Source organism: Drosophila ananassae, chromosome 2L, assembly GCF_017639315.1.
Source record: "Drosophila ananassae strain 14024-0371.13 chromosome 2L, ASM1763931v2, whole genome shotgun sequence".
NCBI classification, from domain to species: Eukaryota; Metazoa; Arthropoda; class Insecta; order Diptera; family Drosophilidae; genus Drosophila; species Drosophila ananassae.
In genome coordinates this window covers 17,623,419-17,642,122 of record NC_057927.1, presented here as the reverse complement: position 1 = coordinate 17,642,122, position 18,704 = coordinate 17,623,419, and the positions used below count along the sequence as shown (strand labels likewise).

Genomic DNA, 18,704 nt, shown 5'->3' with positions numbered 1-18,704 from the left:
AACCTTACCCAAAATAGATGACTCGAAGTCAATCTAGCAGGGTGTGTCAGCATTATGCGGCATTTTGATTGCGGAAAACACACACAAAGTATTAATATATTGAAAGCTCTTGGAGTGTATGGGCCGATAAGCAAATGAGGGGCTGACATGAGGAGCCGAATTGGCCGAAAATAAAATGACACAAAGCGGAAATCGAATTCTGAGCCGAGTTAAGAATCTTGGCCACATTCGCCAGCACTTTTTTAGCGTCTTAGTCCCCCGGAGGTATCCCCCCATTTTTGATTGCCACATGTAGCCAGACAATGGGGTAAACAACTCAAGTCCGGGGACCGCCGTGAATTGGACTTTGGCCCCTGGGCGTGAGCAAATAGCAAATAGCAAACAACAAGCAAATGGCCATAGCGCCAGCGACAGAAACTTCATAAATTTGTTAACACCGACGCAGAGACAGTAAGAAAATAGAGGCCAGCACGGAGCCAAAATGAGCTAAAAGCGCAACAGGACAATAAAGAATGACAATGACTTGGTTACGACTGTGAGGCTGGTATTGCGGCGTCGTGTGTGTCACCCACGCACACGTGGCTCCAGGCCCCGTTTCCATTCCCATTCCCATTCCAATTCCCATATCCATATCCATTCAGCATATCAACTTACTCACCTACGGGCGAGCCATACTTGAGGAGTGGCAGGGGGGCTTTGGCCAGAAGGAAACTTAATTTTCTGTCATTAGTGTAGGACCGAGGCTGGCCAACTCAAGGAATAGAAGTGCCAGCTGGCTTTCTTTGTTTGTTGTTCTTTATTACACACACACTTTTTGTGTGTGGCTCAAAAATAGAATACAATTTCAGAAGAGTTGAGCCCCGTAACGTCTCCGGGCTATTTGTTTAAGTGAATTGTGAATAATGTTGTCTGGCGCCAAGTGGCGATCCCGGCTCAGACTACCCGCTAAAAACTGAGAAAAACAGGGAGCCATTTATTTAAATAAAAACTTAAGATAAGTAAAAACAAGTAATAATTTCTTAAATTCCTGCTTATAAACTGAATAAAAACTCTGAAATGAACCGAAAAACATCTCGAAGGTCGTTTAAAAGTTATGTCTCGCTTTAAAAAAATATGAGAAACTCTTTGAACAGTGTATGGGAATGTTCAAAAATAGCCCCTACGTGCCGGCCAGAAATAGCACCTCTCGGGAGAAGGCCAAATGACATTTAACCCCTTCGGATAGAGGGAGCACCTCCACAGCCCCATCTGCCTATTGAAGGCAAATTCAATTTACGATTTTAATTGTGGTTGTGATTGCAGACGGCTGAAATTGCATTGGACCAAGTGCAGACAGACGGGTTTATTGATTTTTCATTTGCTCTGCACAAATCCATGAAAACCACTCCTGGCTTGTTGTCTCACTGGTCTCCCGATGCAATTATCCGCCCGGCTCGCTCGATATTTACTCGATATTTGTTTTGCACTCGCAGACAGCTTTCCTCGCGAACTTGACCCTGGGACAGAGCTAAACTGAAATACCTGATTTTGTTAGCCATGTCCTCCCAATTAACACGTACACAGACCGCTTGCTCTTGAGTTGTCAACACGGGCAGAACGATTTATGGATCTGCCGCTCACTTACTACTATACTACTCGCAATACTGTGTAGAAATCATGTTTCTGATTAGCCGTTTTGGATCTGTTTTCTAGGTCACACATCGTACAACCGGGCAGGTGATGGTCCTGAAGATGAATCAGCTGCGGGCCAATCGACCGAACATGCTGCGGGAAGTCCAGCTGCTGAACAAACTGTCGCATGCCAATATATTGAGGTAAGTCGAGAGAACTCCCTTTAGTACTCTTATCGCCCAGGAATGTCGCTATAAATACAGCATGGAAAATGTAGTTCTAATCACAAGTAAACAAAGGATTTGAGATTAATGGGTCAATGCCATGCTCGGATCTGTGATTCATCTCCTCGCTTAATGCCAGTCTTGACTCTGACTCTGAGAGGTTTATGAATGATGGCTCTGTTGTCTCGGACGATGCATGTTCCCTTCTCCTGGCTTGTGATGATCATGTGGCCCGATTGTGTTTACGCATTTAGTTCACACCTCCCCGATAATTGGGCATTTATTCGAGTCGATTACGTAAACAATTTAATGGGTTCATTTCGCCTTTATTTCGGATTCTACGCAAATAATGATGATGTTCTTGCTGTCAGTTTAATTCAGTGTCGCTGGCATATATTAAACCCAAGTACTGTCATGGGGGTTGTCAGAGAATATCAGACAATACTGACCTATGATAAAACAGCCAGTAGTGGAGTATGATTCATCCACATGATGCTGGCAGCTGACTAAACTGACATCATTATGGAAATCTTTTTTTATGGAGCGTTTGTTTTTATGGAAATCTGAAAGTAATGCTAAACAAATATTTACTGCGTATCGAAATGTGATTGCTTTGTTATTGTTTTGGCGGTTTGTTTATTTGTTTCGACTGGCCGGCCAGTTGCTTTGCCATTTTGTGGCATTTTAAAAGAGTTCGAGTTCAGAGCGGTTCAAGTCCAAATTGCGGCTTGTGTACCCAAAACATTTCCGATGTTCCGAACTTGACGAAAGGTCAAGTTCATGGGCTGCTGTTGTTGCACTGGCTGGCCTGTAATTACCTTGGCAGTGACCAGGTGTGTGCTGGTCTTTTCCGGGAGGGGGGGCTGTGAAAACCCTCTCACGGTTAGGGGTCACAAAAAGTGCTGATGTAATTGACTGAATGAGTGGCCGCGCGAAAAGCCAGGTCTCAACACAATCTGGCTAAGGCTCTCCTCGGGGGCAATTGCGATAGTCATGACATTGTTGTCTGGCTTGACTAGATTTAATTGCCAAGCTGCGTAGCTTACTCACTTCACTGGCTGGCACTAGGCACTAGGCACTAGTATTTTTGTTGTTTTCGGCTTGATATGTACATTATTTTTTCCGTTTGCCATCATCACGTGACTGCACGCAACAATGATGCCAGCTAGCGACTTCAATTGTATGCAATTCTGAGGGACTTTTTGCCATTTTCTATTTTAGCCATTTTTTCCGTAAACTGCCAGACAGTCGGTCGGAGGGACAGACCAATCCATTTTGCACCGCCCATCTTTTCCTGTGTGTGCTTTCCTCCTCGCTTCCTCGCCAATATCCATGAATATGCAATTTCTGGCTTAGACTTCATCCCCGCCCTTTCATTAACAATGTTAACACCCCGGCTAGATGTGGGATATATGAAGTGTTGTCTTTCATTAGACACCATTCTCTCTTCCCACAACATTATTGGATTTCTGGATGCACTCAATCTTTAACCTCGTAATCCGCATGATTCCGCTATGGCGAGGTGAGTGGAGGAGCTCACCTGATTTTTATGACATCTGTCATCCTCGCCGGTTGCCCCCAAACAGCTGAGTTTCAAACGTGCGGCGAATCACAGCCGGAGTATTAAATGCAACGGATTCTGGCGATTAAATGCCCTGGCCAACTTATTTCGCTGTGTGCCTAGCTCGTTGAGAGATGGATTTGGGTCAGCGGAACAGCCAGCCAGCCAGCCATCCAACCAGCCAGGCAACGAAAACAGAAACAACACACACAATTCTATGAAGGCGATTGCAGCTGCCAACTTTTCTTTATTCCGTGGGCATTAAATGAAAATTCTGAAAACTCTGGAATGCAGCTATGGCGCCATAGGCCGACTGGATAGTGAAATTAAAATGCAGCCACACGCATATAGATCTTTGTTTTATTGGTCCCCTGCAGCACAGATATTTACACTTGGTAGCTGGGAAGAACAAAGCTTTATGATTGAGAATATATATTGTGAAAGTCTGGGGAATCAGTGACAAATTATAGACTCCTAAAATCCATATTTTTAATAGCCACCTCCAATTAGAGTCTAAGCCCATGTTTAATCTGAAATTTGATGGGGATTGGGAACGTTAAATAGTTAAGTCTTATGACGGCTGAATGATTCCACTTAAATAGGCCCTGCCTAGATCCCAGATCCTCGATCCGCGATCCGCGATTGTGATTTTATCAGTGACGTGGATCGGAAAACACTCCGCTCCCAACTAAACTGTCTGGCTAAATGGCTAGATGCCCGGCTGACTGACTAACTGACTGACTGGCAGTTAGTTAGGCACTGCTCTTGTTGGCGGGCATGTTTAATGATGCTTAACGATCGCGGCTGTCGGCTAACTGTCAAATTTTAACAGCTACACCGCTGGGCGTCCATGCGGGCCACTGCGCCACCTCCCATGGATCGCTCGATTACCAGAGAGCCGGGCCTCCTCCCTGGCTTGGCTAATGAAGCCTATTGATTGGCTGTACCGTTGCATCTCCCCAGTATTACCAATCCTAATGCTAATTCTAATGCAGGCGAGCATCAATAGAACTAATCTTTGGCGGGTGGGCTGATTGCTTCGGTGTTGAGTAATTGAAACCGCCTTTCTAGCCGGCAGCATGCCTTGCTGCCCACTCACGCTCCAATGGGTGACTTATTGGCCACAAGCCTGAAACTGAAACTCTCTCACAACCGACATGTATTTTTTATGGGCTTATCACGCGCCCGCCGTAATGCGGAATGTCGCACAATGAGAACGCGCCAGCAGCTAGTCGGCCGAGTCAGGCAATTGCATTGCAACTGCAACAGCAACTGCCCCTGTCCCGCCCACCGGACTTATGGCCCACCCACCCACATATAGCCGCTCCCATACAGCCGCCAACTTGATATATAGTCATTCGTAAATAGCACTGCAAAAATTTCTACAAAAGTATATTAATTTTGGGAAAGCTTAAATAATTATGGCATTATTAGTTTTTATAAATGACGGAGAATTCTTTTGGAGAAACTTTCCAGCTTTCTAGAAACTTAACTACTTCAAAGATTAAAAAAATCTTCTGAAAAAAATATCTTGTGTTTTAGCAAAAACAAATACCTAAGTGTAACCCAAATATAGATTTTTTCGAGTGCAGTGCATGCATTGTTTGACTCACAAATCTCATTGCTGAAGTTGGCTTGCATAGAGTGCCTTTCGCGAAATGTAAACACACTGCTGCGATGACGACGTTGGCGCCGGTGGTACTCTGCTCTCGTTTTTTGTAGTTGCTTTTTTATTAACTCCACATGTTACATTTGTGCGGAGGAAACACAAACATGTTGCCTTTGGCTTAAAGCCATTTAAACGCTCATTTAACGCCGCTAAGCCCAGGCAGCAGACATGTCACAGTTCTCGGGCCCCGAGTCATTACGATTGTAAACAATGGTAGAAATTCCGCAAGTGCTGATGCCTGATGGCGGATGGTTGTTGCTGCTGCTGTTTTTTACTTTGCCGGCAGTTGATCTTTGCGCCTGACTGAGATGCTAAGCAGGTGATAAGTTGTGGGCAAATGTTGACAAATTGTTGGCATGCGAATGTGCGCGAGGGTTAATGACTCCACCAACACACACCACAGAAGAGGTGTTAGAGTTCCAACCGCCGAACTGCAACTCACTTCGCCCTGGTGACCCCGATTCAGGGCTGAGTGTGTAGTTTGTGCAATCGCCTATTGATAAACGCGCTCTGAAGAGATTGCACTAAGGTCAGATTGCACTTAATTGATTGTGTCGATGGCCAGTCGCTCGACCCACTCATGTTGGCTGATGAGTCCCACTAACGTGAAGGTCGTTCGTGGTGAGGGGAATAATAGGCACTCGGAGAACAGTTTTTATTACCACTGAATTACAAAACATAATCCACGAAATATTTATACAGATTTTTTCCGAGTGTGCTCGTGCAGAGGCTGTATGTTCGTCACAAGCCTATCTCCTCCGGCGGCGATGGCGGTGGCGTCGGCGGCTTCTGCCTTTTTCGAGGGGGCTTCCACTGCACATTGTTGTCTCGGCCATTATTCGTATTTGTCTTGGCTTGATTTGTGTGTTGGCGGCTCGTTTCTGTCCCCTTTTTATGAAATGCTTGCCAATAAACTGAAATTGTTGGCCTTGAAACGAATGGGCGCCCAGTGGCGCATTGTCTGTCAGGCTAATGAAAAGATTGTCGAGAAGCGGCAGAAATTGTTGACAATTTAATGAGCATTTCATTGGGCAAGATGTTGCAAATTGGCCATTCGTTTAGCACAAGCGGACCAAGATTCGCGCATGTATAATTATTCATTTAATTGAGGATTTAGCGTCTAGACTGTAGAGTCCCTAATTTCAAATAGCTACTAGCTTGTACGGACTTTGGCGAGTTGCAAGTAGCCTGTTTCAACTAACCAGCACCACCTGAGGCAACCACAACCGAACGAAATGCTGAAAGAGAGCGTGTCATGATTGCGGCCACATAAACATTTCTTTTTATTGCTTAATGGATACACGACTGCCAGACTGGTTGGCTACTGCCTTGCATTGCACTTTTATCAGTGCAGCATTTCATGTTTACCTACCTACCGATCCGCTCCTCAATTGTGGATTGTCGTCAATCGATAGATACATATATACTTGTACAACATAGCAGCGTGCGACAAGTATCTGTGTCTGTAATTGAAGCTGGCACAGCCAAGAAAGCTAAATTGGGTTAATTTCTGATTGATGATCAACATGGCCCGGTAAACACTCCGAAAGCAATTTCATTAAGCAGCTTGTTTCGACTCGACACCCCAGATCAGGTTGTACAATCTGGATCGAACCGTCAAAACTGGTAGAATTGACGTCAAAAGATGTCTTTTTCACTGCATTTGCATCACGGATTTTGGCTTCCGAATAGAGCTATTTATAGAGCATAGGTGGGCGATATTTCTAGACTAGACATGAATTTTTGCATTCATAAAGCCAACCGGCAACACCTCATCTTTGTATTCATGGGAGGCTTTCGCTATGGCACTCTGTTTATTATTTCTGTTTGCCTTCGAATGCCAAAAATCGGACTGAACTCACTGACCCAAAATTGGGGCTGGGCGGGTGGAGATGATGGTTGGTACTACATTATGTATTTTTTGTTTTTTTTATTTATTTTGGTAATGCTTTATGTCTGCCAGCGTCTCATCAACAAAGCAACAGCAACAGCAACAAAAACAAAGTAAATAAAAAACTAAAGAAACGCATGGGGACGCAATTGCAAGTCATTGAACTCACAGTGTTACATTGTGTTGCTCCGTAAGTGCTAACACATGTAAAAATCCGAACCGATCCGAGAAAAATAAAGAAGAGCAGAAGGATTGATGTACCCAAAAAATGAGTAATATGTACATATCTCACAAGCGAACACAATGCACACAGTGTTCAGAGACAGATGCAGATACAGATACAGATTGGAATTTAATGAGCTGCACTCGGCATTCCATTCGAATCCATCCGTTTTTTAGTTGCAGTTGCAGTTGCGTGCCCGCTGCAATGTAACAAGTTTCTTGACAGCAATTACTCGCCACAGCCATAATTCAGCCATGCCTGATTTCTTTGCTCGGATTTTGTTTATCTCTCGACTGTAAATCGCATGCTATTTTGTCAGCATAAATCGCATATGTAATTGTCAACTTCCGCATGAAAAAAATAAAGCCATAAAATGGTAAATAAACGTGTCAGGCCGTTGTCCCATAAAACATCTTTCACCCAAATGGTGAGGCAGCTCTTGGCCCGGCTGCCAACATTCACTTCCAATTTGCGTTTGCTTCTGCGACTGCGTTAGCGTTTGCGTTTGGCCATTGTCTTTTGTTGTTTTAAATTATGTCATCAACTTTCAATCAATTTCAATACACTTCAATCAATTTTGCACAACAAAAAGGCAAACATTAGATATTCAGATTTATGCAACACCCATGCAGCCGGTAGCGGGCATCGAGCATCGGGCGCTTTCTTTTTGGGCCCAGAAAAATCGGTCAGCAGTTAAAACAAGAAGAGGAAGTAACGAGCAATAGTTGCTGATGCTGGAGCTGCTGCTGTTGCTGCTGCTGCTGCTGCAGCTGCAATCTGCATAATTTTCGCATCACGTTTTGCATATTTTTCTAATTGAAAACCAAATTCAATCATTTCATTTCGAAATGCTCTGTTGTTACTCCGTCAGTCCGCCAGTCGCCAAATGCCGAATGGTAATTGCAGTTGGCAGCATTTAGGAGCATTTATAACGCCCACTGACACGCCCCTCGTTTGGAAGCCCAAGCTTAAAGCCTGGGATTGGGATTGGGCTTGGGCTTGGGCCATTTGTTGTTTGGCTAAAAGCAAGTTTTGTTTGTTTTGTGTCAACCTTTTAACCTCCGATCGTGCTGCTGCTCTTGCAGTTGCAGTCTCTGTTGCTGTTGCAGTTGCTGCTGCTGCTGCTGTTTTTGTTGCTGTTGTTGATGTTGTGGTAATAATTTTCAATTAAGCGCAAAATGCTTTTATGCTCCAGTTCGATTTGTCAACATAAAAATGCCGCCGAGATTGCAACATCATACGAGTGAAAGAATTCCGATCGGGATTTTGCATTTAACAGGCACTGGCCTGGCCTAGCCTGGCCAGAGGCAGTGCGACTCGAGGTGGATTCCGGATCGGAGGAGCGTCTGAGCCGAGTCTGGGAAACCAATTGGCGCGGTCTCAAAACAGAGAGAAACGTGCAAACGTGTCAATTTATGGTTTTCATTGCGGAGACTTGCAAAGAGAAAAGCCGGCTAGCCGTTTCCCGGGAAAACTCGGTAATGCTTGTTACAAATACTGTAGCACCCAGCAAAGCGCAGCACATTTCAATTTTACACAATCGCATCTCTCGTTAAACAGGGGGCTAAAAACTGACTAAAAACCGAACTGCCGGGAAACAAAAAGAAACAAATTGAAAATCTAAATGCTGTCAGAACAATGCATCGGCAGTTACAGAGGCGCAGAAAAGGTTTATAGCCGCTTGAGTAGTTCTCGCTTCCTGCTTGGCTTCTGCATCGTCTTCTTTGGCTGTGAGTTCCACAGCTCTTTTAAGAGGGCGAAGGCTTACACTTAGAAAAATAGTTTGCCTTTGGCTTAGTTCAACCAGAGGTGTAGCCTAAAATGGCAAAATTAAAAGCCAATAACAGAGAAGACAATGTCTTTGCAACAGTGCAACTCTCAACAGTGTATTCATTTCCTGCTGCATGCTCAGCACAGAATGCCCTTCGGATAGACTCGACACCTTTCGCTGGGATCCTCAGCGACTTCTCCTTTTGTGCCTGACTACTGATTTGCATTTCCAGCCAATTTGACGTCGAGGGGGTTGACGAACCTACCACTCTCGTGCTGCTCCACGTCTGGCACGCCCACCGCATTAAGCTTTGTTTTCGCTTCTGATAATTAATGAATCTTTTTGCGTTCCTAAAAATAACAACATTTTGCACCCCGCCTGATGAATGCGAAATAAATTAATCGCCCAATTAACAAAATGCTCTTCGTGCAATCGAACCTTGTCGACATACTTTTTTTTTTGTTTCGGTAGCCACTTTCATTTTTTACTCGCAGATTTGTTTACTTCTTCTGTCCTTTGTTTTGGTGATGCGATAAAAAATGGAGACCTTAACCCTTAAATTAAATCATTTCTGTCAACAGATCGCTTCTCCAAAAGGCATGTTGAGTGGAGCGCGGCTTAAAGCGTACATTAGAGGTGTTTACGGGCGGGTAAAGCCGATTAATGTAAGCCGCTAATGGGCAGGGAAAATAAAGATAGACGGTGGGCTGGGGCACTCACTCGAGGCGGTAATCGTGCCTCACGCAGGGAAATAAATTGAATTAGAACCGTAAATCCCAGCGATGGCCATGCAAATGGAAGTGCGGCCTCCTGCACCCACGGTCACGAACTTCGGAAAGGTAGGAAAGAGGTGTGCCTCGATGTGCCTCATGCTGCAGCGGCAAAGAGGATGTGTGGCAGACAAAACCCTCGGGCCAGAGCCTGCCTGCCTTCAACACCTGGAAACAAGAAAGGGAGTGAGTCCCCGTCCCCGGTTTTTGTTATAACTTCATTTTAGATCCGACCCAAACTGAGCTAAGCCCCGAGCCCTCGGGCTGTCTGAAGGGCTGACATGTGTCTGCCACACACTGGCGTGGCATCTATCAAGCATCTCAAAAGGGTCATGCCCTCCTGTCCAAGACATCTTCATTTTTTATGCAACGTAATAGCGCTTTGTGGACACAGAAGTACAGTACATGCCTGCCTGGAATACCTGGTGTTTTGGACTTCAATTATTATTTGTTATTATATGAAAGGAAATGAAATCAGTCCTACGAGGCCTCTGCGGAAAATTCCGCAATTGAACATTGTCATAAGAGACCTATTATAGATTTGGTAAGCACTCTGGCTTATCAGTTTCGAAGCTACTTAGGCTTAGGCTTTGATTGGTGTCATAAGGCTCTCGCTCAGATTACATAACGTCCACTGCGTTACCCTTTGCCGACTCCAGGTACAAAGTTTCTGACTGCCATGCAGACATGCCAGTGACCTTAAAGCTGCCCTCATAAGTGGCCAGATTCTATCTGGCTGCTGTGATTCTTGACAGCCAATATCACGTAAGTCAATGAAGCACGCAGTGCAACAGGTGTTGCTTGTGCCGGCAACCCTTTCAAACTCGTATGCTAATGCCATCCCCCTAGTCCCCTGGGAAATGGGGTGTTGTTGTAACATTTGATTGCCGTGACGTCACATGTCAGTCACACCCCCGAGACCTGGCCAGCCAGATAGGTGGATATGAGAGTGGGGTTGTCAAGGATGGGGTGACAGGTTGCGTGCTAGAAGTAATTATCGTTGGCCTGTTTAACGTTTGCAAAATTTATTAGGGATTTGATGCGTTGCGGTTAAACTAATGAAATTAAATTTTACTGTGAGTGAAAATTAATGGCCCAATTGGATACATAAACTCCATCAAACCACTTGCCACTTGGCTTCTTGGCCTGGCCAGTTTTTGTATAATATTGTATGGGGCTGGCGAGAGAACTGCATGGTAGCATGACGGCCGATAAAGCTTATCTGGCACACGGCGGAGTGTTGCCAACAATTTGGCAAACGTTTTGGGCCACGGCTATAGCCAATGGCCCAGGCCAGGCCAACGGTTGGGAGCATGTGCCGCAGATAAACCCGCCGCTCCGATTAGACCAATCGCCACAAGTTGAATTTGAAACGAACCCTTATCGCAACTCTATATTTATTGAACACCTGCACGGGACCTCGGTCACATGCGCCGATCGGTGGGAAATTTATATATATATTTCCGTAAGGAAATAATTAGTAAATAGAATTCTTATGCAGTCAGTGAGAAGTCAGTAGCACCCGCCCACATCCGTAGGGTATTCGCACAATGATGCAATCTGGCCGGGTTGCAAAGTTCATTGTCACCTCGGAGCATCGTTGTCGGGCCTGTCTGGCTGCAGTTAACCTTTTTTACCTGACTGAACACCAACCTGGAGGGGGTGATGGAGTTAGCCGGAGGCAGACGCATGCGTTGCCACTTTCTTAATAAGCTTACAGTTCCGGTTTCCCAGATGACCTCAACATGTCCTGTCGCCTGGAACGACTCTGGAGTGGCTGGAGTTGAGCTCCTTAGGCTTAGCAGTTGGCGGGAGTCATTGACATTGTGTCTGCGGCCAGGAAGCGGAGATGAGTGCTCTTGAGTGACGTGTCCTTTGTTCTTTAATTCCTTGGGAATTCCTTCGCTCTTGTCCTGGCCAGCCAAGAGAAACTTTCTCCATTAATTGCGTGTCTCTTACGTATTGGTAGCTTCGAGTTACCAATTTTGCATTAAATCAAAACCGAAGCAATTCCATCCGAGTCGGTGGGGGGTGGCCTGGTCGATTGCATGTCGCCTGGCGATAAGAAACTTAAATCGAGGTTCGGGGCCTTGGTGGAACGGAATTGCAGTTGGAGGCGGCTCCTGTCAGGGTTCGGTGATTGAAAGTGAAACTTATTCCGGCCACGCCGAATAGTTGTAATGCAGTTGAAAAGTTTCCCCAGACTAACGATTATGTTCTCCTTTGTTTTGTTACCTTTTGCAGCTTTATGGGCGTCTGCGTGCAGGAGGGACAACTGCATGCCCTGACCGAGTACATCAACGGTGGCTCCCTGGAGCAGCTGCTGGCCAACAAGGAGGTGGTGCTCAGCGCCACGCAAAAGATAAGACTGGCGCTGGGTATAGCGCGTGGCATGGCCTACGTTCACGACGCAGGCATCTTCCACAGGGATTTGACGAGCAAGGTGAGTACATCCGGACATCCCAAATAGAACCTTTTAATAATCGGATATTGTGTTTTCCTCTTAGAACGTACTTATTCGCAACTTGGCCAATGATCAGTACGAAGCCGTCGTGGGTGACTTTGGTCTAGCCGCAAAGATACCAGTTAAATCGTAAGTGCCTCTTAATGTAGAACAAAGAATTTCTAATTAAAATCTGTGACTGACTTGCTTGCAGCAGAAAATCACGCTTGGAGACCGTCGGTTCCCCCTACTGGGTCAGTCCGGAGTGTCTGAAGGGTCAGTGGTACGACCAGACCAGCGACGTCTTCTCCTTTGGCATCATCCAGTGCGAGATTATCGCCCGCATCGAAGCCGATCCGGACATGATGCCGCGCACGCCATCGTTTGGCCTGGACTATCTGGCCTTCGTCGAGCTCTGTCCTATGGATACGCCACCCGTGTTTCTGCGCCTCGCCTTCTACTGCTGCCTGGTTAGTAATTTATCTTGGCCAACTTAAAACAAAACTTAATCTAACGTCCAACATCTTGGCCAACTTAAAACAAAACTTAATCTAACGTGTTAACGTTTTCACACAGTACGATCCGAAGAGCCGACCCACCTTCCACGATGCCGGAAAGAAGCTGACGCTTCTGCTGGAAAAATACGAACACGAATCATCGGCGGGAGCGAGTCCTCTGAGCTCCCTAGAGCTGATAAACTGCTCGCCAGGAGGCAGTGACTCGGAGCATATAGCAGCAACAGCCAGGCCACTAACCTCAGCACCCACCGTAGCCACCATTTGCACGGCTCCGGCGGGTGTACTGACACCACGGCATCTGAGGGAAGTGGACGAAGAAGGCTTTCGTTTCCCGAGCAAAAAGTCAGCATCGGCCGCACTACCAGGCACTCCCAATGGATCCGCTGGTAGCACTGGCTTCGACGATCACATACTTAAGTCGCGAGTGCGGCGGGCTACCCAAAAACTAGAAGCCGAGATTCTATTGCACCGACGCTCGCTGAGCGAGAACATCATCCACTTTCCGATGCACACGTCGCCCAGCGATAAGGCGCGATGTCATCAAATGTCGCGTCAGCGCTCTTCCACCCACTCACCAACGCCTCCGAGACAACTTTCATCGGTCCAATTGCCCGTCACAGCTATTCCCGATCCCCCGCCACTTCCGCAACCGGTGCCCGCTGTTCTCACACTTCGGAAAGTGGGCGAAACTATGTGCCTCAAGGATCCACAGTACAAACGGCCGTCTGGCAACGATCACAATGGCTCCAAGCCGAATCCCTTCGAGGCGTTGGCCCAGCTGCGCGGCGTCAAAAAGATTCTAGATGCCAATCCGAAGACATATGCAGCAGGCGTGGGTGATCTGTTTAGCTCGTGCTTTGAGATGCTGGCTCCATTCTTCAAAGAATTGGCCGCCATGCAGGGAAAGGCGGTGCCGCAAGGTGCGGGAGCTGGGTCAGCTGAGGGCAGTGAAGTGGCAACCCAAGCAGCAACAACGGCAGCCACGCCCAGTGAACCAAAGAGTCTGCCTGTTTCGCCACACATGACTCGCAAGTACAGCGCCATTGAGCTGCGACTACCACAAAGGATTAGTAATGCTGCTCCGGCTGCTGCTCCAGAACCCACTCCAGCTGCAGAAGAATTGCCGGCGGACGAGGATGATTGTGATGAGTGCAATTCAGAGGGCGAGGATCCCGATGGAGGCGGGAACTGTGCGGACGCGGAGTCCAGCAGTGATGATAGTGTCGATCGCCCACCCTCCGTTCCTCGCAAATTTCGGGCAAACTCTCTATACACCCACCCGCTCTTCCGGGGCTCCAGCGGCACCAGCTTAAAGAGCAACGGCACCAGCGAATTCGAAAATCCAGCTTTGCTGAAGGCCAGTGCCTCAACGCTGACCTTGACAGCCTCCACAGTGGGCGCTTCGAACTCCAACGAGGACTTGACTGATTGCAAAAAATCCAAAGAACAAACGGTTGCCAGTACCGCGGCCATTACCGCCCTACCTTCACCTACACCTCTCTCCTCCGGCTGCTCGACCAGATTGGCCGAGGCGCCCGCCTCTGTGTCATGCACCGACCTAGAGCTCGACGAAATAAAGAATACCTGCGATCTGAGCGAGCTGAAGAACTCCTGTGAACAGCTACCCTCGAAAACGAATCTAACGCGACGCGACTCCATTGAAAGTGGCTTCTTCTCGTGCTTCAACGAGGAATCGGATGCTGCAATGACCAACAACAGCTTCGGCCGGCAGTTCAACGGAATCGGATCATTGGGAATGGGATGTAGCGGCGGAGGAGTGAACAGCAGCAACTGTTGTTACGAACAGTTGAAGACTCAGCTACTGCTCGATGCAGGAAGTGGCGCCAACAGTGAACTCAAGTACGTATGCCACATGTGTGACGTCCTCAACTATGCACAAAACCACACAACCCACAGTTAAGATTTGTCAGCATTGTATTTGTGGTATACATTGTATACATTGAATAGTAAAAACCATTTCTAAGCACATGCATTGGTGAAACACTCTTCTATGGTGCCTTTCATTTCCTATTGCCTTGAACAAATGTAGTAATGTTAGGATAATTCTTTTAATATTCAGGCTAAACTCCACATTAAACTGCGGCATACATATCGAGCCCTAACACGAAATAACGTAAGTGGAAGTGGTCGAACAAAATGATTTTATATTTGAGCATGTTTATACGACAAAGCATAGAATGTTAAAACGAGGGTTTTGTGATTCAACTAGTCACTTGTGCCTTACTTATTTTTGCATATTTCTTATTTCAGCGATAAACTGGCGAGTCTGTGCCGATGCTGTTACTACGCTACCTCAACATCCAATGCAGCAGTAACTGCGGCAGCTGCTGCTGCTCAGCAGCAACACCAAAACCAGCTTCTTAACGACACCTCTTCAACGTCTTCGTCTGTGCTGCTAATAGACAACGATCCCTGCGTTCTCGGGGGCAACACCTCATCCTCCACGGCTTTGGACTCGATGGATGACCTGGACGCCGAGATTGTGCCAACCCGACCGGTCCACCAACGCCGCTATACCTGTCACCATGCGCTGCTTGGGGGAAACGGAAGCGATTCTCAAATGGCAGCCACCGCAGGACTCATCAACCGCTTGGCTTTGGACTCTGAGATCCATACACTGCTCCAGCGCAGTCCATTTGCGACGAACCAGCTGCTGTACTGCAAGAACCGAACGTCCTCCATCTACACAGACAGCTCCGATGACATCAGCAGTCTGGCAGGATCGGACTCATTGCTCTGGGACGATCGCTCCTTCACGGCGCTGCCGAGCACGCGATCCGCCCAAATAGCCAAGATAGTAGAGTATTTTGAGCGCAAGCGACAGGACTCCTCGCCACCGTCGATCCATCATCGGACCGGAAATGGGACTGTGGCTGCCGCCGTCGCTGCATCGGCCCTGGGATCCAACTACCTCTCGTACGAGTCGCGTCGCTATTCGGACTTTAAGCGACACCTTAACGCAGATGCCCTATGCTTCGACTTGGATAAGAAGCCGGCCCAGCAGCGAATGATGGTGTGCGAGGGGGCCGTTAAATCGAAGCTACCCATATTCGACAAGAAAAAGCAACAGCAGGGCGGCTAATGGACGGGATTTGGCAATGGAAACACAGTCCGAATACCTATACATTAGCTTATTCGTTCAGTCACCTTGCGACTTTGTTAGATTCATTGAGATTTTTACCCTCATTCCCAATTCCTTCACATCTGGCAGTAACGCTTTCTAAGAATACAACAGAAAAAAAAAGGAAAATAATTTTTCCACTAAAGTTGGTTAGTTCCCATGCCTGAAAAGTGTACTTTAGTTCATAGTTTTATTTCCTTATCATGTCATGTGTAAAGAGAGCAATTTCAAATAAGCCAAAATGTTCTACTAAAAAATTATCATGCCCTTAACTAACCGTAAGAGAAACCATTTCGTTTGTATTAGTTGGAAAGTGGAAAGTGTGTCTAATTATTATTAACTTGCAATTGCATATACATAATCACATATAACATAATCATATGTCGTACTGGTTCCTAGTCTTTCAAATTTACATCGCTATATATTATGCTAAATTAGTGAGTATGCTAGAAACCAATCTTGGAAAGTATTTATTCTTATTAATTAAATCTGTCAATGGTATACTCCTACGAAATGGCAAAGCTGTTTTCTATACATACAATATTATTAATATTATCATTAAATTAATCGCTATATTTATTTGGTTTTGTTTAAAACTCTGTATAAAATGATTATGTTTAAACTACAATAAAAATTTACACATATACATTAAATGGCATATTGCAATACATACATTTTAACAGTAGAAAATATTTATGATGTAAGATCAAAGATAAATATCTATAAAGACCTATCGACTTGAGGTTGTAAGACTTGAATCGGTTTTATCATCGAAAACTGTACATATTTATGCTCCCGGATAAGTTTAAAACCGAAATATTATATCTTTGGCGCTCCCCAAACGCCTGAATGATGATACTTTATTTTTAAATGCCTATGTTAGTGATACGAGGTTATCGGCATTACAAATAAATACATACATATGTATACATTAAAAAAATAGCCTGATTAGTGTTTTATCAGGCATAATTTCTGATTTTTCTTTTATTATCGTGAACACATATTCCAACGAAACTATCCGACTTATATGGAATTTGTCTGCAATTAGACTTCAATTAAAATACATATTGCAAATGCAAGGCGAAGACTGAGCCGCCGTTTCTGATTGGCTAGTAGCTTCCATTATTATACAAATGATAGAAAAATATACCCGACAATTGGTTATATAATCAAAAAATCATTAGGAATTAGGGGCTCCAACTGAAGCATCTTACTTTACCAACATAGGCACTGTCAAACAGAATCATTAAATAAGAAATAGACTTTCGCGGCAGCTGTAAATAAAGCCCGATCTGTGTACATACGATATGACACTAAAGCGAAGATTGTTAAGAAATATAAGTCGTCCATTTGATTATAACACTTCAACCTCATGCATCGTCTTATTAAATGGGTACTAAGTAAAGCCAAACATTAAAAAATCATGAATTTAAAATTCGTTTCCGGTTGCCAATGAAACATTTTAATGCACTTTCCGACAAAGGTCGATCATAAATAAGTATTATAAATATATATATATATATTATCAACATTGAAATCGCAGTCCATCCCCGACACGTAAGATCAGTTTCGGTTAAATCATAAATTGCCACACGATTCAAGAACGAAAACCTATTAGGCAAAATCCAAAATTGTACTCGTATAATAAAGATACTGATATAGAAAACGTAAATACTTTGTTTTAAATTATTATATTCAAAAACGAAATAAGTTTTTTGGAGAACAAAAATACAATCAAAATAAAAGCCAAAAAGTATGCAATTGAAATATATGTAAGTTCGAACACCATTACTTTTCTGGTACATGTAAAATATCTTTTGTGTCTCTTGAACTACAAAATATTACATTATTAACTACTTAATACAAGCAGGATTCAATTTTGTTGAGCAAGAGGGCCTTTAAAATTGAATATATTTTTATTAAACTGTTTGTGTAATTAGAAAATGTGACCCAAAAAAAATCGGCAAAAGGTGTGAATAGAGGGGAGCTGGGAAATATGGCCCCAGCGATGGCAATAACTTGGCCAATTTCCATCTGAATCTGGAGCCGAAGATTTTTTTTCAAATATTTCTGGGGGAACCAGTGAGGTGAAATATGGCCCCAGCTATAGCTTGGCCATTTTTCAACCAAATCATGAGTGGAATACCTTAAATTATTTGTAGGTCAAAACAAAATATTTTTGAGATTTTTTTTTTAAATTTTTCTGGGGCATCAAACGTGAAAAGTGCATCAAAATATTCTGCATCAAAATTGAATAATTAAAACTTTTTATTATTTTAGATTAATGTTATCAAGAAACTCGCATAAAGATCCGCAAATTATATCGACACTTGCGATACACATCGTGTTATATACGCTGCTACGTAACTGCAAGCGGATATCAGCTTAGGTTCCGCCCAAACTTAGTTTTCCTCTCTTGTGGGAAATGTTGTTGGTTGTTATACCCTTGCAGAGGGTATTATAATTTTGGTCAAAAGTGTGCAACGCAGTGAAGGAGACATCTCCGACCCTATAAAGTATATATATTCTTGATCAGGATCACCTCCTGAGTCGATATGAGCATGTCCGTCTGTCCGTCTGTCTGTCTGTCTGTCTGTCTGTCTGTTTCTACGCAAACTAGTCTCTCAGTTTTAAAGCTACCGAGTTGAAACTTTGCACACATCCTTCTTTCCTTTGCAGGCAGTACATAAGTCGGAACGGCCGGGATCGGTCGACTATATCTTATAGCTGCCATATAACTGATTGATCGGAAATGCCATAACTTTGGTGTTTTTTAAGTTAGAGGGTTGGGACTTTCCACACATGTTATGTTTGACCAAAATATCTTATGTACGAAATTTCATAAGGATCGGCCGACTATATCCTATAGCTGTCATAGAAC

At 44.8% G+C, this 18,704-nt stretch overlaps 1 protein-coding gene across 3 annotated transcripts in view; it reads left to right on the top strand.

Moving 5' to 3' along the window:
• Positions 1 to 16,796, top strand: part of LOC6499214 — a 44,932-nt gene extending 28,136 nt beyond the window's left edge. The window contains exons 3-9 of one of the 3 annotated variants that reach the window (XM_014910456.3): positions 1,693 to 1,814; positions 11,965 to 12,163; positions 12,228 to 12,313; positions 12,378 to 12,633; positions 12,740 to 14,541; positions 14,762 to 14,815; positions 14,953 to 15,088. In XM_014910456.3, coding sequence (XP_014765942.1) covers positions 1,693 to 1,814; positions 11,965 to 12,163; positions 12,228 to 12,313; positions 12,378 to 12,633; positions 12,740 to 14,541; positions 14,762 to 14,804 — 2,508 coding nt within the window. In that variant the 3' untranslated portion in view covers positions 14,805 to 14,815; positions 14,953 to 15,088. Of the gene's footprint in view, positions 1 to 1,692; positions 1,815 to 11,964; positions 12,164 to 12,227; positions 12,314 to 12,377; positions 12,634 to 12,739; positions 14,542 to 14,761; positions 14,816 to 14,952 lie in introns of all 3 variants that reach the window. The other 2 variants (XM_014910455.3, XM_001955058.4) reach the window with 2 other exon arrangements.
• Positions 16,797 to 18,704: the final 1,908 nt, after the last annotated feature.